Source organism: Drepanopeziza brunnea (assembly GCF_022702325.1).
Source record: "Drepanopeziza brunnea f. sp. 'multigermtubi' strain 214-2 chromosome Unknown ctg15, whole genome shotgun sequence".
Classification (NCBI taxonomy): Eukaryota; Fungi; Ascomycota; class Leotiomycetes; order Helotiales; family Drepanopezizaceae; genus Drepanopeziza; species Drepanopeziza brunnea.
The window spans coordinates 267433-284500 of NW_027094078.1; the positions used below are offsets into that span (position 1 = coordinate 267433).

The 17068-nt window shown below is 44.5% G+C and overlaps 5 protein-coding genes across 5 annotated transcripts; 4 read left to right on the forward strand and 1 right to left on the reverse strand.

Moving 5' to 3' along the window:
- Window positions 1-3461: 3461 nt before the first annotated feature.
- Window positions 3462-4861, forward strand: L3040_008167 (uncharacterized protein; the record flags this gene model as incomplete). The annotated part of the gene is made up of 6 exons (XM_007297201.1): window positions 3462-3500; window positions 3657-3675; window positions 3728-3739; window positions 3832-4115; window positions 4172-4555; window positions 4625-4861. The coding sequence occupies 6 exons, from the start codon at window positions 3462-3464 to the stop codon at window positions 4859-4861; spliced, it is 975 nt and encodes a 324-aa protein (XP_007297263.1).
- Window positions 4862-8825: 3964 nt separating this feature from the next.
- L3040_008168 (uncharacterized protein) lies at window positions 8826-9269 on the forward strand (the record flags this gene model as incomplete). Its single annotated transcript, XM_007297200.1, has 1 exon — window positions 8826-9269. One exon carries the CDS (start codon window positions 8826-8828, stop codon window positions 9267-9269), a length of 444 nt encoding a protein of 147 aa, XP_007297262.1.
- Window positions 9270-12006: 2737 nt separating this feature from the next.
- L3040_008169 (uncharacterized protein) lies at window positions 12007-12916 on the reverse strand (the record flags this gene model as incomplete). Its single annotated transcript, XM_066153918.1, has 3 exons — window positions 12007-12364; window positions 12475-12848; window positions 12914-12916. The coding sequence occupies 3 exons, from the start codon at window positions 12914-12916 to the stop codon at window positions 12007-12009; spliced, it is 735 nt and encodes a 244-aa protein (XP_066010467.1).
- A 2389-nt stretch (window positions 12917-15305) lies between these two features.
- On the forward strand, window positions 15306-16024 carry L3040_008170 (uncharacterized protein; the record flags this gene model as incomplete). The annotated part of the gene is made up of 3 exons (XM_066153919.1): window positions 15306-15598; window positions 15651-15864; window positions 15920-16024. The coding sequence occupies 3 exons, from the start codon at window positions 15306-15308 to the stop codon at window positions 16022-16024; spliced, it is 612 nt and encodes a 203-aa protein (XP_066010468.1).
- A 332-nt stretch (window positions 16025-16356) lies between these two features.
- On the forward strand, window positions 16357-16806 carry L3040_008171 (uncharacterized protein; the record flags this gene model as incomplete). The annotated part of the gene is made up of 1 exon (XM_066153920.1): window positions 16357-16806. The coding sequence occupies one exon, from the start codon at window positions 16357-16359 to the stop codon at window positions 16804-16806; it is 450 nt and encodes a 149-aa protein (XP_066010469.1).
- Between the last annotated feature and the right edge of the window lie 262 nt (window positions 16807-17068).

The following is a 17068-nucleotide window of genomic DNA, read 5'->3' on the forward strand; positions in this document are numbered from 1 at the left end:
TGCGACAGGCAATTCCAGGCTGCCCGATCCCGTTTTGCGATGGCGAGGCTCGACAGATGGATTCTTGCGATCTCGCAGGCGGGGCTGGTGATCGTGGTCGTGCTTGTGTTGTGCTTGTGCTCCTAATGCCCGCCTTCCAGTTGTGAGGCCGAGTTGGCGAGGGTGAGGTACGGTTGAGGTGTGGGGTTGGTGTTAAGGATGTATCGGCGTCGGCGTCAGTGATGAGGCTCTCGGACGTACCTCAAGAGCGATCTACAGGACTGGCGGACCGGATCAAATGTGGTTGATGAGCTGAGTGTCGCAACCTCGCGCCTTTTGATTGGCCACAACACGAACAATATGGAATATAGCGATGTCAAGAACGCTTTGAATAGGAAATTGATAAAATAAAGAGATCGATAGATAGATAGATAAGATAGACATTCTTTATATATGTATGTATCTATTTATCAGTTTACTTCAAATCTCTCCATCAAGACCATCACAGCATGATCTCTACCTGCCATGTTCTCTCTCGCTGTCAGCCGCTATGAGCATCGACGCGGCAAAGGTCATCCTCGTTGATCTCATCACCGCCACAACTGACGTGCATTAGCAGCCGTGGCTAGTGAGCCGACTGAGCACTGAGCTGAGCTGATATTGTAATGCAAACATACAACCCCTCATGATACAATGGTTCATGTGCCGTTTGGCTGAGACCGTATTTTCCTTCTGCGCTCTTCATGTACCGAGCCCCTCGACGAAATAAGCATAACGATTCTTTTTGCGCCTTGTGCGCCTTGTGCCCTTTTGCTTGAACAGAACAAGGGGGAGCTTGGGGTTCAGGTTGTCTCGAACCCAAAAACAAGATCACAGTATCAACCCCAAAATTCTCTCACTGTCCTTACTTCTAAACAGCCCCTCCCTGCTTATCCCGCCTTGCAAGCGGGTCGGTTGTGTATTTCTGGAGCAACGGTAGGTAACGTATGTACCGGTACATCTATGTGTGTATCCGAGATGGATAAACAGATAAACAAGGGTCGGGATGTATAATTCACCAAGCGCACTCAAGTGGCTTGAAACAACACATCCGGTGTCTGACTCTCTCTTCATCCTATCAGCCCCCCTCCAGCTCTCGTCAGAAAAGATCGAATCGAACGAGCAAATGCTCTTCCTAACGAAGAATGACGGTGTCAGGTTTCGGATCTGATATGTACGTCCCCCGGGGCTTCCGTAATGGCATCTCGCACCTCTCTACCATACACCGTCATATATATTATTGATCATCCGAGATGCAGCGTGCTCTTTTCCCTTCTTATTTTCACTTTTACTTCTACGGTCTTTTCACACCTAATTCTGGAAAGAGGGGAAAAAATTAGCCGACTTATACTGCAGTCAAACAAACAAACCGTTATACTGCACCCTCTATAGCCTTATCTTATCTTCACGGAGCTGCCGCCCTTCGTACGTTTGAGCGACCTTTTTAAGAGATTGTAGGTACATCGGCTCTACTTAGGAGGGGGTTAAATAATAAAATCGATAGATCGATATTCATCCATATCTTCTTCAAAACACCGACAGGCTTTCACTCACTCACTAGCCCACTTTAACGAGTGGCATCCTGCTTCATGGCTTTCTTTCTTTCCGCTATTTATTATTAAAAAAAAGATAGAGAGAGAGAAAGGATACAGTGGCGAGTTCCGAGGGGCAGCTCTCAACAAGTTTGGATTCTTGTAAGCTTTCGCTAGGTTGATTTTTTCGATCTCGATATTTCCATCTTCCTTACTTCTTTCCTGATTAATCTGGGTGGCGGTAAGTACAATAATGCTTGCTCAAAAGTCAACATCGAATCATATTATTTTACCTAATACATTCATCTATCTATCCACCAAGAAGTTGACTCAAAACAGGATGTATAATACGACACAATGGTGAAGTCTTCCGCATACGACCATAGACTGAGTAGAATTGGGCATCCCGTCCGCTCTGCCGTACACAAATCTCAGATCGGCGGATTAGTAGTTGGGTGGGTGACCACCAGCGAATACCCGCTGTTGTATGTCTCTTTTTTCCTCATGCCTTTGCTTTTGCTTTTACTTCATCGCTAGGTCATGGCTGGGTTAGAGTAGCTTTTTCAGGGCAGAGGGACTTCGGTTAAATATCAAGTAAATAAACCCAACCCCCTTTCCGGCGCCACAGCACTCGGTCCTAGGTACACTCCACAACAGCACTCACTATCCAACGTCACTTGCACTTCCTTGATTCCAGCTCAAACACTCACTCGTCACCACTTCTCTCCACCTCAAAGCCAAAAAAAAAAACACGCACCGCACTTCCTACAGACACAAAATATCCCTCTTCCGCCGCCGCGACAACCATATGACCCACTACATCGCGCACTCTCCTCCTTCATTCTTAAACGCCGCACATCCTCCTCCTCCTCCCGATCTCTAGCCTTTATCAATCGCTATGGTTGTTCATATGGGCCAGGATCGCGAGAAGTACGAATTCTCACTGTCTCAAGTCGCACTCGACATCAGGCAACAGAAAGGGATGTTGTCCTTAAAGGTCTGCTTGGAATTGGGAACATTCTACTAGCCGGATAAAATAGGTCTGGGCTTCCTTCCAATGTCCAAAAAATCGCAATTGTCCCAGAATTCTTCGGACGTGCATCGCCACGTGACGGTTATCAGAGCCGGATAATGGCCCCGCTCGGCTCTCTTCTCAGCAGGGTATTATTGTCTTAATTTGTCTATTGCGGAAGAATTGGACGGCAATACGCAAGCAGGTAATTTTGAGCCTCGTACATAGAAGTACCCGCTGCTATCATCACGTGTCGTACATTTCTTTCTTATCGAGGGGCATCGTTTCCCTAGGTTTTAACGGTACCGGTATTCACTCCAATTCGCCTCATCAGCGCCAAATGCAGACACATGCACGGGTATGTACCTATGTGCCAATGCATATTCCTTCCGAGACATTCCTAGCCAGTGGATGGGCCGCTGTGGAACGTTGGATGGAAGAGGATAACGATGTCGTTAGTGAGAAAACATCTTTTCCGTTGGGCGGAGCAAAACCTCCCATCGAGGGGAGGTGGTCAACAACAGCTACAACTATGTCGGAATAGATGCCCATTGCGGCAAACCTAAGCAATGAGAATTTAAATTTTATCTATTCAAATTCAAATCAAAAAGACTTCGACCGCGTCCCTAAAAGAAAGTCCATGGATGCTTACATAAGCATCCAGCCCACCACCCCACTATCGTCATAGCTTAGTGGCAACCTTTAGCGTTGGAGGGGTCAAATCAGCTTGGACGCCTCCTGGTGCTCCGACACCGATATGATTTGATCGAACCACCCTCAACCCTTAACCTGATCAACGAAATTCTCTTCCTTCATTCACTCGGCAACATCCAACATCAAACCCACAACCTCACTCACACAACTCTATTGCAATCCGCTTTCACCTTACACACGCAATCATGAGCAACTCCCTCGAGCAACTCAAGGCTTCTGGCACCGTAAGTTACCCCAACCCCTCTTTCTACCTGGCGGAGAAACCGGGGCTCTTGTTATTTTTGGTTTGTTTGTTGAGTTGAGATGCGACGGCCTCCAGTGGCAATTGCACCTCCCACTTTGATCGGGATTGGCTTGCTAATAGTTTATGTGCTTTGCAGACTGTCGTCAGTGATTCTGGTAAGCTTTTCCTGCCCTCAATCTGTTGAGAACCCAGCTAACCATTCTGCAGGTGATTTCGCATGTAAGGCCTCTCAATCAGCCCAGCTTCACTTCTCGAGCCTCGAAATTCCATATACCTCTCTCTATACGAACACCAATGCTGATATGAGATAGCCATTGGCAAGTACAAGCCTCAAGATGCCACCACCAACCCATCTCTCATCCTTGCTGCCTCCAAGAAGCCCGAATATGCCAAGCTTATCGACGCTGCCGTCGAATACGGCAAGAAGCAAGGAAAGGATCTCGATGAAAAGGTTGATGCTACTCTGGACCGCCTTCTGGTTGAGTTCGGAAAGGAGATCTTGAACATCGTTCCAGGAAAGGTTTCTACCGAAGTTGATGCCCGTTTCTCTTTTGATACTGAGGGCTCCGTCAACAAGGCTCTCCACATTATTGAGGTACGTTTCACCCATTCTTGCTATGATTTTCAGGGAATGCTAATTATTGGGGACAGCTCTACAAGTCCGTAGGCATTGACAAGTCTCGCGTTCTGATCAAGATTGCCTCCACCTGGGAAGGTATCCAAGCTGCCCGTATTCTACAAAAGGATCACGGCATCAACTGCAACCTCACTCTCCTCTTCTCCAAGGTCCAAGCTATTGCTGCTGCCGAGGCTGGTGCATACCTCATCTCTCCCTTCGTCGGCCGTATCCTCGATTGGTACAAGGCCAAGACTGGAAAGACCTACTCCAAGGAGGAGGACCCAGGTGTAGCATCTGTCAAGAGCATTTTCGACTACTACAAGAAATTCGGATACAAGACCATCGTTATGGGTGCTTCTTTCAGAAATGTTGGCGAGATTACCGAGTTGGCTGGATGTGATTACTTGACAATCTCCGTAAGTTCGATCCGGAACCCACACCAAAATAAAAATAGAAAATCCACCCAAAGATTGACATAAATCCAGCCCAATCTTCTCGAAGATATGATGGGATCCACCGACGCCGTCCCTAAGAAGCTCGACGCTGGCGGCGCCGCATCCCTGGACATCGAGAAGAAGTCCTACATCAACAACGAGCCCGACTTCCGATTTGACTTTAACGAGGACACCATGGCAGTTGAGAAGTTGCGCGAGGGTATTTCCAAGTTCGCCGCCGATGCCGTTACGTTGAAGGATATCCTCAAGGCAAAGATTGAGGCATAGGTTTTTTTCTAAGTTGCACATAGCATTTTGATTGTTGAGCTTGCCAGGGATAAAATATCAAGGGTGAGCAAGGGAAGGGGTGTCTATGTAGTTATGATGGAAGGTTGCAGGCATAAAATTGAATGAGCAGTGATTTTCCGCGATTGTTTGATCGATGATATTCGTATGGTAATTATTGTGCAAGTTTCCGTGAAAGAAACAAAGAATCCCTTCTTATCTATTTGATATACCTTTTTCGGTGCATTTAGTTGTGCGGTTTAAACCCTCGTTGACCGCGAAGAGACCAGGAGACCACCATAAGGGATCTTCACATCATATTTATTCCACCATAATCCTCAGCCCCGACTCTCTCTCATCTCCCATCATCCATCATCCCCAGACAATTTGAATTGAAATTAAAGACTCAACGAAGTACTCTACTACTTACGGAGTACGAGGAAGAAAGAAGGAGCGCGTGCTAGCCAGCCAGCTAGCCAAGCTTAGTTATTGTGCCGTACTTGCTCAGGTAAGTAGGTAGGTAGTTAGGTAGTTAAGCCTTTTAGTTAGCGGTGTGGGCCTTGAATATTCGTTTGCTTGGAGTTGACGATTGGAGAGAGAGAAAGATAGGGGGAGAGGGGGAGGGGAGATGGGGAGTTTCTTGTTATTGGCGAAGGTGGATGGATGGGTTAGATTAGGTAGTCAAGGCTCTATCTATGTAGAAGCTTCAGGCTTCAGGTTACGGGCAGGCAAATCAAAGCAAGTCTGTCCGGGGTTGTTGGTGGTTGATGAATGGATGGATGAGTGGATGTGTGATCTTACTTGCTTGTGGGTGAGGGAGGATTGGTTGAGATCAAATCGGGGAATTGGGGGGGCAGGTTAGCGAGCAAGTCAGGCATTTTGAGGGTAGCAGCAGAAATCTCATTTGCTCTGCTCTGATTACATACATACATACAGCAGCACAGTGCAGCATGGCACAGCGCATCTCCGGCTCGTACCGTATAGATATATGCATGTAGCGAGCTAGCTAAGGGTGTGTATGGCTCGCAGTTGCACGTCCGTGCAACTAGGCAGTTGAGTTGATCCTAAATAGGATCAACTCAACTTGACAGTTGAAGTTGCACGTTCCAAGGCCTGTATGGCTCGCAACTAGCAAATTTTGCAACTTAAGAAATTTTTTAATTTTTTTTTTTGTATAACTATTAATTATTTTTTCGTAATAATCGTCGGTTACTTGGAATTTATTTGTAAAAAATCCCGACCTAGCGGGACAGTAAAATTTGCTCCTTTTTAATAAATAAAAAATCAACCAACTATTATATAATAATTATCTTTGTATAAAAAGATGCGCCGTACTAAGTTTAATGTTAATCAATTAGTTGAATTTTAATTACAAGTTGTTATTCTTTTATTGTGTTGAGTTAAAGTAATAAAAATAGTACTTTTGATATATACTTTTCGATTTTGATAATGCGTATATATCAGAATTGCCGCGTATATATTAGAATTAGCGAAGAACACGAAAATCGGACTTTTATTTAAATCTATTAAAAAAATACGTGCATCACTACTAACTTTGATTTAATAATTAATACGTTTAGTAATATAATATATTAAATCATTTATTTTCGATCTATATAACGTTTTTTTGAATTAAAGTTATGGTTATTAAAATATTTGTAATAAACAAGTAAATTGTATAAATTAAATTCAAGGTAACCGACGATTATTAAGGCGGGATAGTAAAATTTGCTTCTTTTAAAAAATAGAAAATCAATTAATTAATATATCGTAATTATTTTTGTATAAAAAGATACACCTTACTAAGTTTAATATTAATCAATTAATCGAAATTTAATTTCAATTTTTTATTCTTTTATTATGTTGAGTTAAAGGGGGGGGGCGAAGGAATAGCTTGCAACTTGAGCTTGCAACTTAAAGCTACGTGTAGTAGCTTAGCTGCAATGCTTTACGTATTACGTAAGGCAGTGCTAGCGACGTGCGTTACGTACGGCAGAATTGATAGCGGTAGCTGAATTGAGCTTAGCTGTGTTTCATATTTAATTCGGGCCGACTTATTCCGAAAAAAGTTTAATAGATTGATATGGAATAAAAGTCTTGGCACGCTTACAAATCCTGCCAGATCCGTATAGAATAGTTTCACGTGATTGGATGACTAACCACTACCACAACCTTTAGATTACTCACTATCACCACAACCCTTGGATTACTCATCACTACCACAACCCTTGGATTACTCATCACCACCACAACTACTGGAATTTATCTTAGGTCACCGTTGGTGACAATAAATTTTTTTAAAGCGTTGATATACAAGCCGTGGCAGCGATACCGAGAAATATTTTAGCCTCGAATCTATCAAATTATTAACACGATTCCACTTAAGAAATAATTTGTATTTATAACCGTATCTTGTTTCGAACGGCTATCGAACTATTTTGGTCTAATGAAACGAGCTTCTTAATAAGCTTGCTTTAAAAATATAGACAGGGACGGCTGTAGGACGGCCCCAAGCTCAGGGGACGATCAAAAAGGTGAACTATTTTTGATTTGTAACTAGTACTATCCCCCCCCATGAATAAATGTCGGACCCAGTTTAGGCCCATAAATCATAGAGCGGTAGTTTCTTAATGGCTCAAAGCCCTGCCAACTCCACTGTATAGGCTAAATACTGGCTCAAAGATACTTTTCAAAGCTGAATCCTTACCTTAAAGGCAGGTAGGGGGTCATTTAAACCGTCAGCTGACAATCCGATGACAGTCTCTTTAAGAAACGATTCCAAGAGGTTAGCATAGTTAGTGGATCACCTTAAGCCGATATTTAAAATTGAGTAGAATCTGAAAACAAACGATTTAAATTATTTAAATCGTAGCTAAAATAAAACTATTTCAATCGATTGAATCGTTTTTTATAAGAGCTCGTCTTTTCGTGAAAAGATTATTACTAAAATAAGACGGTTTTAATCGATTAAATAATCGTTCATAAAAGTCGGTCTTTTTATAAAAAGACCGTTTTAAGACCGTCTTGTGGCCGTCCCAAGGCCGTCCCAAGGCCGTCCCCGAACTTGAAACCGTCCCGGAAAACGTTGATTAATAAGCAAATAATTTTTTTTTTTTTCAATTGCTTAGCAGTCTACCCTTTGCTAGGTATACCACCCCTTTATCACCCCCCCCCCCCCCCCTTAAATGTTCTCCAGGCGCATCTACGCGGTTGAACTTTTACTGAATCGATCGATTCCGATTATTAAAAATTTAAAGCGTTGATATATAAGCCGTAGCAGCGATACCGAGAAATATCTTGGCATCGAATTTTTTAAATCATTACTAAAACGATTCCATTTAAGAAATAGTTTTTATTTACAATTATATCTTATTTGAAACAGTTATCGAACTATTTCAATTTTTTAAAACGAGCTTATTAATAAGCCTATTTTAAAAATATAGACGGGGACGGCCATGGGACGGCCGTAAGACGGTCCCAAGCTCGGGGACGATCAAAAAGGTGAACTATTCTTGATTTGTAACTAATACTGATTTTAAACGGTCCAATAATCGTCTTTTATAAAAGAAGGTCAGAGGACCGCTCAAATGACCCCCTACCTGCCTTTAAGGTATGAGTTGATTGGTTTAAGCCCTAGGAAGATTCCTTGCGATATTATACTTTCGACATTTATTCATGGGGGGGGATAGTAGTGATTTCAAACGGTCTAAGACCCGTTTTTTATGTAAAAGGGTCAAAGGACCGCTCAAATGGACCCTTACCTGCCTTTAATGCAGGCCTGTAACGTGGTATTTATAGGAAAGGAGAGTAGCGATAAAAAGTATATATACGAAATGGCCGAGCCACTTCGCAGTCACAACTATATAAGAAAATCTATTCCTCTTTGTATATTCATCCTTGTGCTCTACAATCTTCCTACAAGCTCAATTCGTTAAAACGATCACCTTTATTTATTACTCATTGCATTATGCGTTTCAATAACAACCTCCTCTTGCTCGCTTCCTTCCTCGGCGTCGCAACCGCTTTCCGTCGAAGATGCAACCCCGACCTGGCTACCCAGAGAACCGGCATCGGCTCTTACACGTGGGCATCCTCCGACAACTGGACTGTTGTCGCGGCGGACTTTTGTAGCTCTGTAAAAGAGTTGCAAGAGATGAACGCTGGGCCTACGGTTGAAGAAGGAAACGTTCTCAGAGTTCCTTGCCGATATCGAAAGCGCGACTGCGCGAGGATCCAAGGCAGTGATAATGGGTACTATACGGTCGTCGATAGCGACGATTTGTCGCTTATTGCGGCGGATTTCTGCACAACCGACGATGGTTTAAAGTCCTTGAATAGCGACCTTCTTGCGAACAACACCATCACGCTCACGCCTGGCTTGATCGTTCAAGTTCCTTGCACCTGGAACTAGCTATAATAAAGGCCTTATCCGCTCGCTCGCTCGCTCGCTTTGCTTATTGCGAGGCTATAATAAGCATGGAATTAGCGACGGAATAAGAAGTGGATTAGATTCTACTCTAGAGCTGAGATCTATCGAGCAGTTGGACTGCTCTTTTTATATCTTTTTCGACAATAGGGTTGAGCTCAATGTATTTCGAAAGGAAGGAAGGAAGCAGTTTGGTAGATGGAAACTGGGTTTCTCTTTATCATAAGATGTTAAGGACTTGATTATCAACAAATAAAAATATGAAATCGACAAATCGATTCTCTAAGTGACGTATCTTTATACCACGGTACAGGCTTAAGTATTATGTCCTAGGCGTAGGTATTACCCTCGAGGATAGGCCAGCGAAGACGGATTTCTGAGCCTGTACGTAGCGCTGGCTACGAACCTGCGATATTCTCAACAATATTCGTAAAGCCGATCAGAAAACGCACCTTTTTCGAAAGGTAATCGAGGCGATGCACTTTGATGCTAGCCGTATTTTTCGTATCTGCCGACGGAACGAACGACGATTAGAGATACGGAACAGGTATTACAACATACTCTTTCGTACATAACTCGAACCCGACCTTATCGACTAGTTCGATGACTTTATCTGACGACTGAATTCGACCCTTTTTCTCGAACCCGATACGATAAGCGGTATTCACGATCGATTATACAAGGACGCTAAGGGAACGAAGTAGACACGGTGGCGGCTTGGCTTTCGGAACTCTCGGGATTGCTATACGGTAAAAGAACCTTCAGCAAAGGCTGGCTCGAGGACGCTTACAACTATAATCGATTACGAATACAAGAGGTCGAACGAAAAGAAAAAGGAAGAAGGATCTTGGTCGGATACTCGATTGAATGGTCGGAAAGACGGTGTGTCGAGCTGCTGATAACTAGTCGCAATAAGAGGCGACCGCAGCAATTGATACTTTCCAACTAGATTTGCCGTTAATAAGAAGCACTAAGATACATTAGAGCTGCAATACCGCGGGATTAAAGACCCGGGACTTTACATCGATCTAGCTTTTTTCTTACGGGTTTTTGCTTTATCGATGTAGATGGACTTTGTATTTAAAGAACTATTCAATTAGTTAAGGGTGTGTATGGCTCGCAGTTGCACGTCCGTGCAACTAGGCAGTTGAGTTGATCCTAAATAGGATCAACTCAACTTGACAGTTGAAGTTGCACGTTTCAAGGCCTGTATGGCTCGCAACTAGCAAATTTTGCAATTTAATTTTTTTTTTTTTTTTTATATAAGTATTAATTGTTTTTTCGTAATAATCGTCGGTTACTTGGAATTTATTTATAAAAAATCCCGACCTAGCGGGACAGTAAAATTTGCTCCTTTTTAATAAATAAAAAATCAACCAACTATTATATAATAATTATCTTTGTATAAAAAGATGCGCCGTACTAAGTTTGATGTTAATCAATTAATTGAATTTTAATTACAAGTTGTTATTCCTTTATTGTGTTGAGTTAAAGTAATAAAAATAGTACTTTTGATATATACTTTTCGATTTTGATAATGCGTATATATCAGAATTGCTGCGTATATATTAGAATTAGCGAAGAACACGAAAATCGGACTTTTATTTAAATCTATTAAAGAAATACGTGCATTACTACTAACTTTAATTTAATAATTAATACTTTTAATAATATAATATATTAAATCATTTATTTTCGATCTATATAACGTTTTTTTGAATTAAGGTTGTAGTTATTAAAATATTTGTAATAAACAAGTAAATTGTATAAATTAAATCTAAGGTAACCGACGATTATTAAAGCGGGATAGTAAAATTTGCTTCTTTTTAATAAATAGAAAATCAATTAATTAATATATCGTAATTATTTTTGTATAAAAAGATGCACCTTACTAAGTTTAATATTAATCAATTAATCGAAATTTAATTTCAATTTTTTATTCTTTTATTATGTTGAATTAAAGGGGGGTGGAGGGCGAGGGAATAGCTTGCAACTTGAGCTTGCAACTTAGGAGTTAGAGCTTTTTGCTGCAACTTCGATTTGTATGGTGCAACTGCAATTGCAAGGTTAGATGCACACTTTGCAAGATTTACGTGCACGAGCCATACAGATTGCTCAATTCTTGCATCTTGACGTGCAACTTGGAGATGCAAGAATATTTTGGTGGTGCAACTTGGCTTGCATCTGCGAGCCATACACACCCTAAACCTTCTTCTTTTCCCAGTAGAAGAAGACCACAAATGGCTGGCGTCGGGCAGGCTTCCATGCTCATGTATGTAGCGTGATAGCCGTCATGTTTCGATCTCTTACTTGATCAGAAAGCTTTCCCCCTGATGAAAATAGCGTTTCTGGTTAAGTACAATATGTGCATTTCTTTTCTCGCGTTGTTCATACCGTCGAGGGCACGCCGTCGAGGGTGGGAGGTCGATGTTCTGGGGACACGGGCAGGCTCGGGATAATATTTAAGCGAGGGGTCTGCCGGGCTGTTCACTCATCTTTTGCTTCCGGGAGAGGTAGCTCAAGGATCAATGGCCTGGACTAGATGCCTTTATGTCAACAGTTTGAAGAAGGATAGAGCTCGAGCATTCATGGTGGTATATTTCCTCCTCGAGGTCAGGGTAATAGAAATGAGATCGCTTACTGCATATACATACATCTTTCTCCGCTCTGCGCATGAGCTCGGTCCAACCGGTGAAGTGCAGGACTTCAACACCTCCTTCATCTACCCCAACTTATCTAGCAGCCTGCGTCGTCTCCTCTCAACCAGCTCCTCTTGCACCTCAGTCGCGCTAGGCAATTTCCAGCCCTCCCCATCCCCAGCATCTCCTGGTAACGGCTCCCATCCCTTGGGCGCCTTACCGTCGTCTGCCGCTAGCAGGTTCTTGAACGCTTCCTGCTCCTTCTTCGTCTCGTACTCTAGTAACGTGCCGTCCTCTTCGTCGAGGTTGTACCCGTAGTACGAAGCGTCTACATTTTTGCGTAAATCTGTCGCGGGCTTCTTCTTGTCCGTCTGGTGGGGTTTGGTGGCGGATTCAAATAGTTCTTTCACGCCAGGGAGTTCTTTGGCCCGGCCGAAATACCTAGACGGAGTTGTCAGATGTCAGCCCAGGTACCTTTACCAATCCATTGACTAGTTGGTTTGTGAAACGGAAGTGTGTAGGTAGTAGAAGAAGGAACAAGAAAGACTGACCTATACCCTTTCCCACCTCCTGGGATCTCCCTACCCTCCTCATCATACACGGCCCCTCCCCCCCTCATGTAATTGGGGCCGCCGAGATTCCGGACCTGCACCTCCCACATGTGCTTCTCGCGCATCAGCTTGTTAATCTCGTCGTTCAGGTCGCGGATCATGAAGTCACTCAGGCTCGGGTCCTGGATCTTGGAGACCTTGCGCGAGATTTCCTTCAGGACCTGGCCGCGCCACTTTTCGCACGCGGGGATAGCCGTCACCTCCGTGATCATCTTAGGACGGCGGGTGCGACCGACGTCGAGAATCCCTAGGTCGGCGGCTTGGGATTCGCGGAAGCGGAAGAGCATCGATTGCGCTTTTTCGGAGTTACGCGCCTAGAGGGAGGACGTCAGTATGGCAGTTTGTGTTTATTCGGAGCGAGATGGGTAGGGGAAAATACCATGATTACGGTGATGCTCCGTAGAGAATTCAAGGAGGATGTGGTGGATGAGTATCTAGTGGAGAAGGGAGGAGTGAAATTGAGTTGAATTGAGTGAAGCTCCAGCTATCCAGACTCTCGGATTCCCCACATCTGAAATGAGGCTGAGAATTAATCCGCGCTAGCAGCTTTCTTGGGCAAGCTTCAAAAGCGGCCGCTAGCCCCTCCACTGGCCGCGTCAGGTCCACAAAAACGCCATCGCGTCTCGCTCGTTTCTTTCCTTCTTCCATTCTTTCCATCACGACAAAACAGCAGTGACGATAAACCCATCAAGAGCTTAATCCCACGATTCAGCCTCCGAGTATTGCCCATGCGGCTCCTATGGTTGAACATGCGTGCCCTTTGAACAGAGATCTGAGCTGTTGCGTCTTGTTACTCTTCTTACGGTGCCTCCATCATTATCTCCATGTTTGTTTTGTCTGGGGATGGCGGATAGGGGCTTGATCAAGGGGGGATGATGCTGCAAGGACGACAATCAGCTCCTGCTCGAGACGCCTGAAGCTGCGGGCTGCGAACTCCAGATCCTGGGACCGAGGCCTGCAATGGGGGTAGCGGGACGAGGTTCTAGGGATGGAGGGAGTGCGATGTGGTGAGGGGTGTTGGTGAGAGTGGAAATATAGTTTTCAATCGGAGCGGTTGGTTCGTGTATCCTTCCCCCTTTCCCTCCCTGTCACTCGCGTCTTCTTCTGTTACCGCGTCCAATGCTCATACCAAGCTCGCAGATTCCCTCTCTTTCTTCAAACCTGCCTCTCTGGACGCACTCACAGGTGATAGTGGTGGTGGTTCGGAATACTTCCTTTTCGTCAGTTTTCATATACACAAACAACGCCCTGTGATGACCAAAATAATGTCAAAAGCCAAAATTGCAGGCCAACCTACCACCCTTGTCACTGCCGAGCTGCTCCTTTCTGGCTATCCGGGCTGGGGAGGCAAGGCTGTGATGGGGGTGGGCAAGTGTTCGCGATGAGAACTTGAGAGCTAATCTGAGGGCATATCGTTGTTACCATCTCGATTCCTTCCGTTTTCCATTCTGTTTGCGAGCGAGCGATGCACGATTTATTTTCATGGGGTTTTTTGCTTCCGTGATTATTTTTCTCTCTTGGCCGTTTGGTAGAAAGGCGAATGAGGTCCCATAGAGCAGCAGGGCAGTGCTGTGAAGGGATGTGAGAGGATGGAGGCTGGTGCTGTTGCTGGGCGTGATGTTGAGCGGGAATAAGACTTTGCCATGGCCAAACATTGCACTTCGAATTAGTCTGTTAAGAAAATCGAAGACAAGTGTCGCCAGTTTTATAGGAAACGACCCGACTGACCGGTATCTTGAGACATCTGAATGATTCCATTCCTGTGACATTCAGTAGGTGTCAGTATATCGAGGTCTGACAGGTCACTTCTATCCAGAATATGCTCCAAGATTCGTAAATCAACCCTTTTCCTTGCAAGATCATCTATTCCATGATCGATATTCTGGTCCATCCCCTACAAGAATGACATGACTCTCTGCTCTGGCACAAGCCAGCAGTTGATACCAACCCGGCCTTCCTCGCCGTAGAGATGCTGGGATTGATTACTTTGCTGGCGTGATGTTTCCTGATGTTGATATATGCCTGCTGCTTGATTATCTACTTGGGAGAATGAGCATTCTTCTGCTAGTGGTGTGCTGAAATTCAGGAGTCATCTTCAAAATCAACTCGAAGTTGTTGCTCTGTAGCTTTAAGAACTAAATTTAGATCACTATGTGTCTCCTGCCTCTATGCTACTGCCTCGTTCCCAAGCGTGTAAATATATACTCCAGTAAGACCAAAGTTAGTTCATCTGAAGCACACATTCAAATTACATGCATATCTTTGCCTCAATTTCGGAATGATCTAGTCTTGGGTTCTATATTCAGTTAGCTGCGGCTTGCCAGTTCGGTGAGGACATTAAGGTAAGCCTATCCTGCTTCAGCTACCCGGCAACAACAACATCACTATAATCCTTTAACCTCTTTTTCTTCCATTTTCCAAGAATATTGGGGGAAATTGAAAGGCTTCCCCCCTCCTGTATTTTCAATTCTCTCGGATGGTGCTTCTATGCAGATTTCGTCGCAGCCTTACAATTCAGAATTAACATTTAGCTACAATCACTGACAGCTCCAGATCCCAATCTTCATTTTTAGAACTTTGAGCAGATCTGCCAGTTCATTCCAGATATTGAAGTCTCTTAGCCCACTTCTACATTCTGAACTCCGAGCTTCGGTAATTGTACCTTTACCGAGTTCAAGAATTAATCACTTACATGCTTCCAGGCAATCCTCTTCGAAACATCGTAGCCGGATATGAACAGCTGGAATATTTCCAGCTGAAAATTCAGGACCATGGAGTGCAGAGACCGAAGTCCTGTTGCCGAGCAAGAACTTCACTTGTCATCGCCAAAATCTTACTATGCCGCAACACCCAGACACATAATCGAAGGACAAGCTGCTGATGGTCACAACTGGGTACAAGAGCCTGATCTTCCGCAGCCAGCAGATGTCGATTATACGTACAGCGCCTCATCACCTACTCGGGAGCCAAAGTCCCCCGTTTTCAACACCGGAAACCCAGAATCCTCACCTTCGGACGAAGGTATCCCCCAGCCCCAACACCATCGGCAGCTCCAATCCAAGCCGTACGACCAAAATTTACCCTTACTTCAGGGATGGCGATATTTTAATCGTCAGTCCAACCAGCAAACACTGGAAGCTTCACAGCATCATCCTCTCCAAAGCTTCCACCAAACTGGCCGAGCTCTTTAAAAGGTACGCACCTCTCAAAATCACCAAGTCAGATGCCAAAAATGGTATTGGATACAAGTATAAGATCGAGCTGGCCCCAGAGACAAAGGCTCGGAATTTAGACCCACAAGGTCTCAAGTTCTTGTCATTTCACAGAATTGTAGGTCATGCACATATCCATCAAATCGTGCTGAAGTATACTGACAATTCATTAGAATACCGCCAAGTATAAGCAACCGCTCTTTATGCGAAACTACAACGGTCTACGAGATAAGGTTGAGTTCAACCGGCTCTACGACAATCTCTTCCGATGCATTTAAAACTTGAACCCAAGTTTCTGCAAAGAGGATGACCGTCTTCCTCGTGCGTTGATCATGGATGCTACAATGTTGCTCCAGGCTGCCACGTATTTGGATGCGATCGCCTGTGTTCGTTTGGTTGTTGAGGCCAACTTGCTCCCTGAGGGGTCGTGTCAATGAGCAATTCTTGCACAACAAAGAGCATGGCGAAATGAAAGACACGATTTGGAATCTCGTCGTGAGGAAGGCCCGAGAGTTGAAGGATAAGAAGCTTCGCATTGAGCGTTTACTTCTCAAATTCTACCCCGTCAAAATGATCCATCGCGAAGGCTTGGAGAGCATTCCCCCGTGCGATGTATGGAGCCGAGATCTACCTATGGCAAGCCATTGTCATCTTGCGCCAATTCATCTCATCCGCATACCTGAGCAACTACCATCACAGGGTCAGTGATGCCGGTCTCTCCTTCTACCGTACCATCGGCCAAGGCGATACCACCTACCTCCGATCCGACACCCTGGACAAGTTCCACCATAATTTCAGCATGAGTCCCAAGGGTCGTCAGATTCTTGCTGTAGCCGTCGAGCAGATCAAGAAAGAAGCCAGGCCCATTGTTTCTGAGTTTCTCCGCGACCCTTCTCAACTGATCCGGCTCCCCACCGATCCTGAGCTCGACTATCTCACCTGCATCGAGCTTCTTGACGAGGCGTTGCCTTGGTATCTTAAGCCCGAGCTAGAGCCATATTTCGATCAAAACGATGGTGATTATGGAATGGATGGGATGGTCAACGCAGTTGACAATTAGCCCATTTGCGTTGTCGCTCTGGGTCGACTTTTCGAGTTTCGCTGCGAGCTCCCTCACTCGAGTTTTCTACGACTTCATACTGCTTTCATCTGATGATCTCGGATCCATTACGAGTTCGTTCAGCAGGGCATGCTCTCGGTTCCTTCTGGGCTTTTCTCTCTCGTGGATGGATACGTATACGACAGATCAGCTTTGGGTTGGCCAATTCCATACTTTCTTTATAAATGGGAGTCGAAGGACCTCAACTCCAGAATTACGTTTT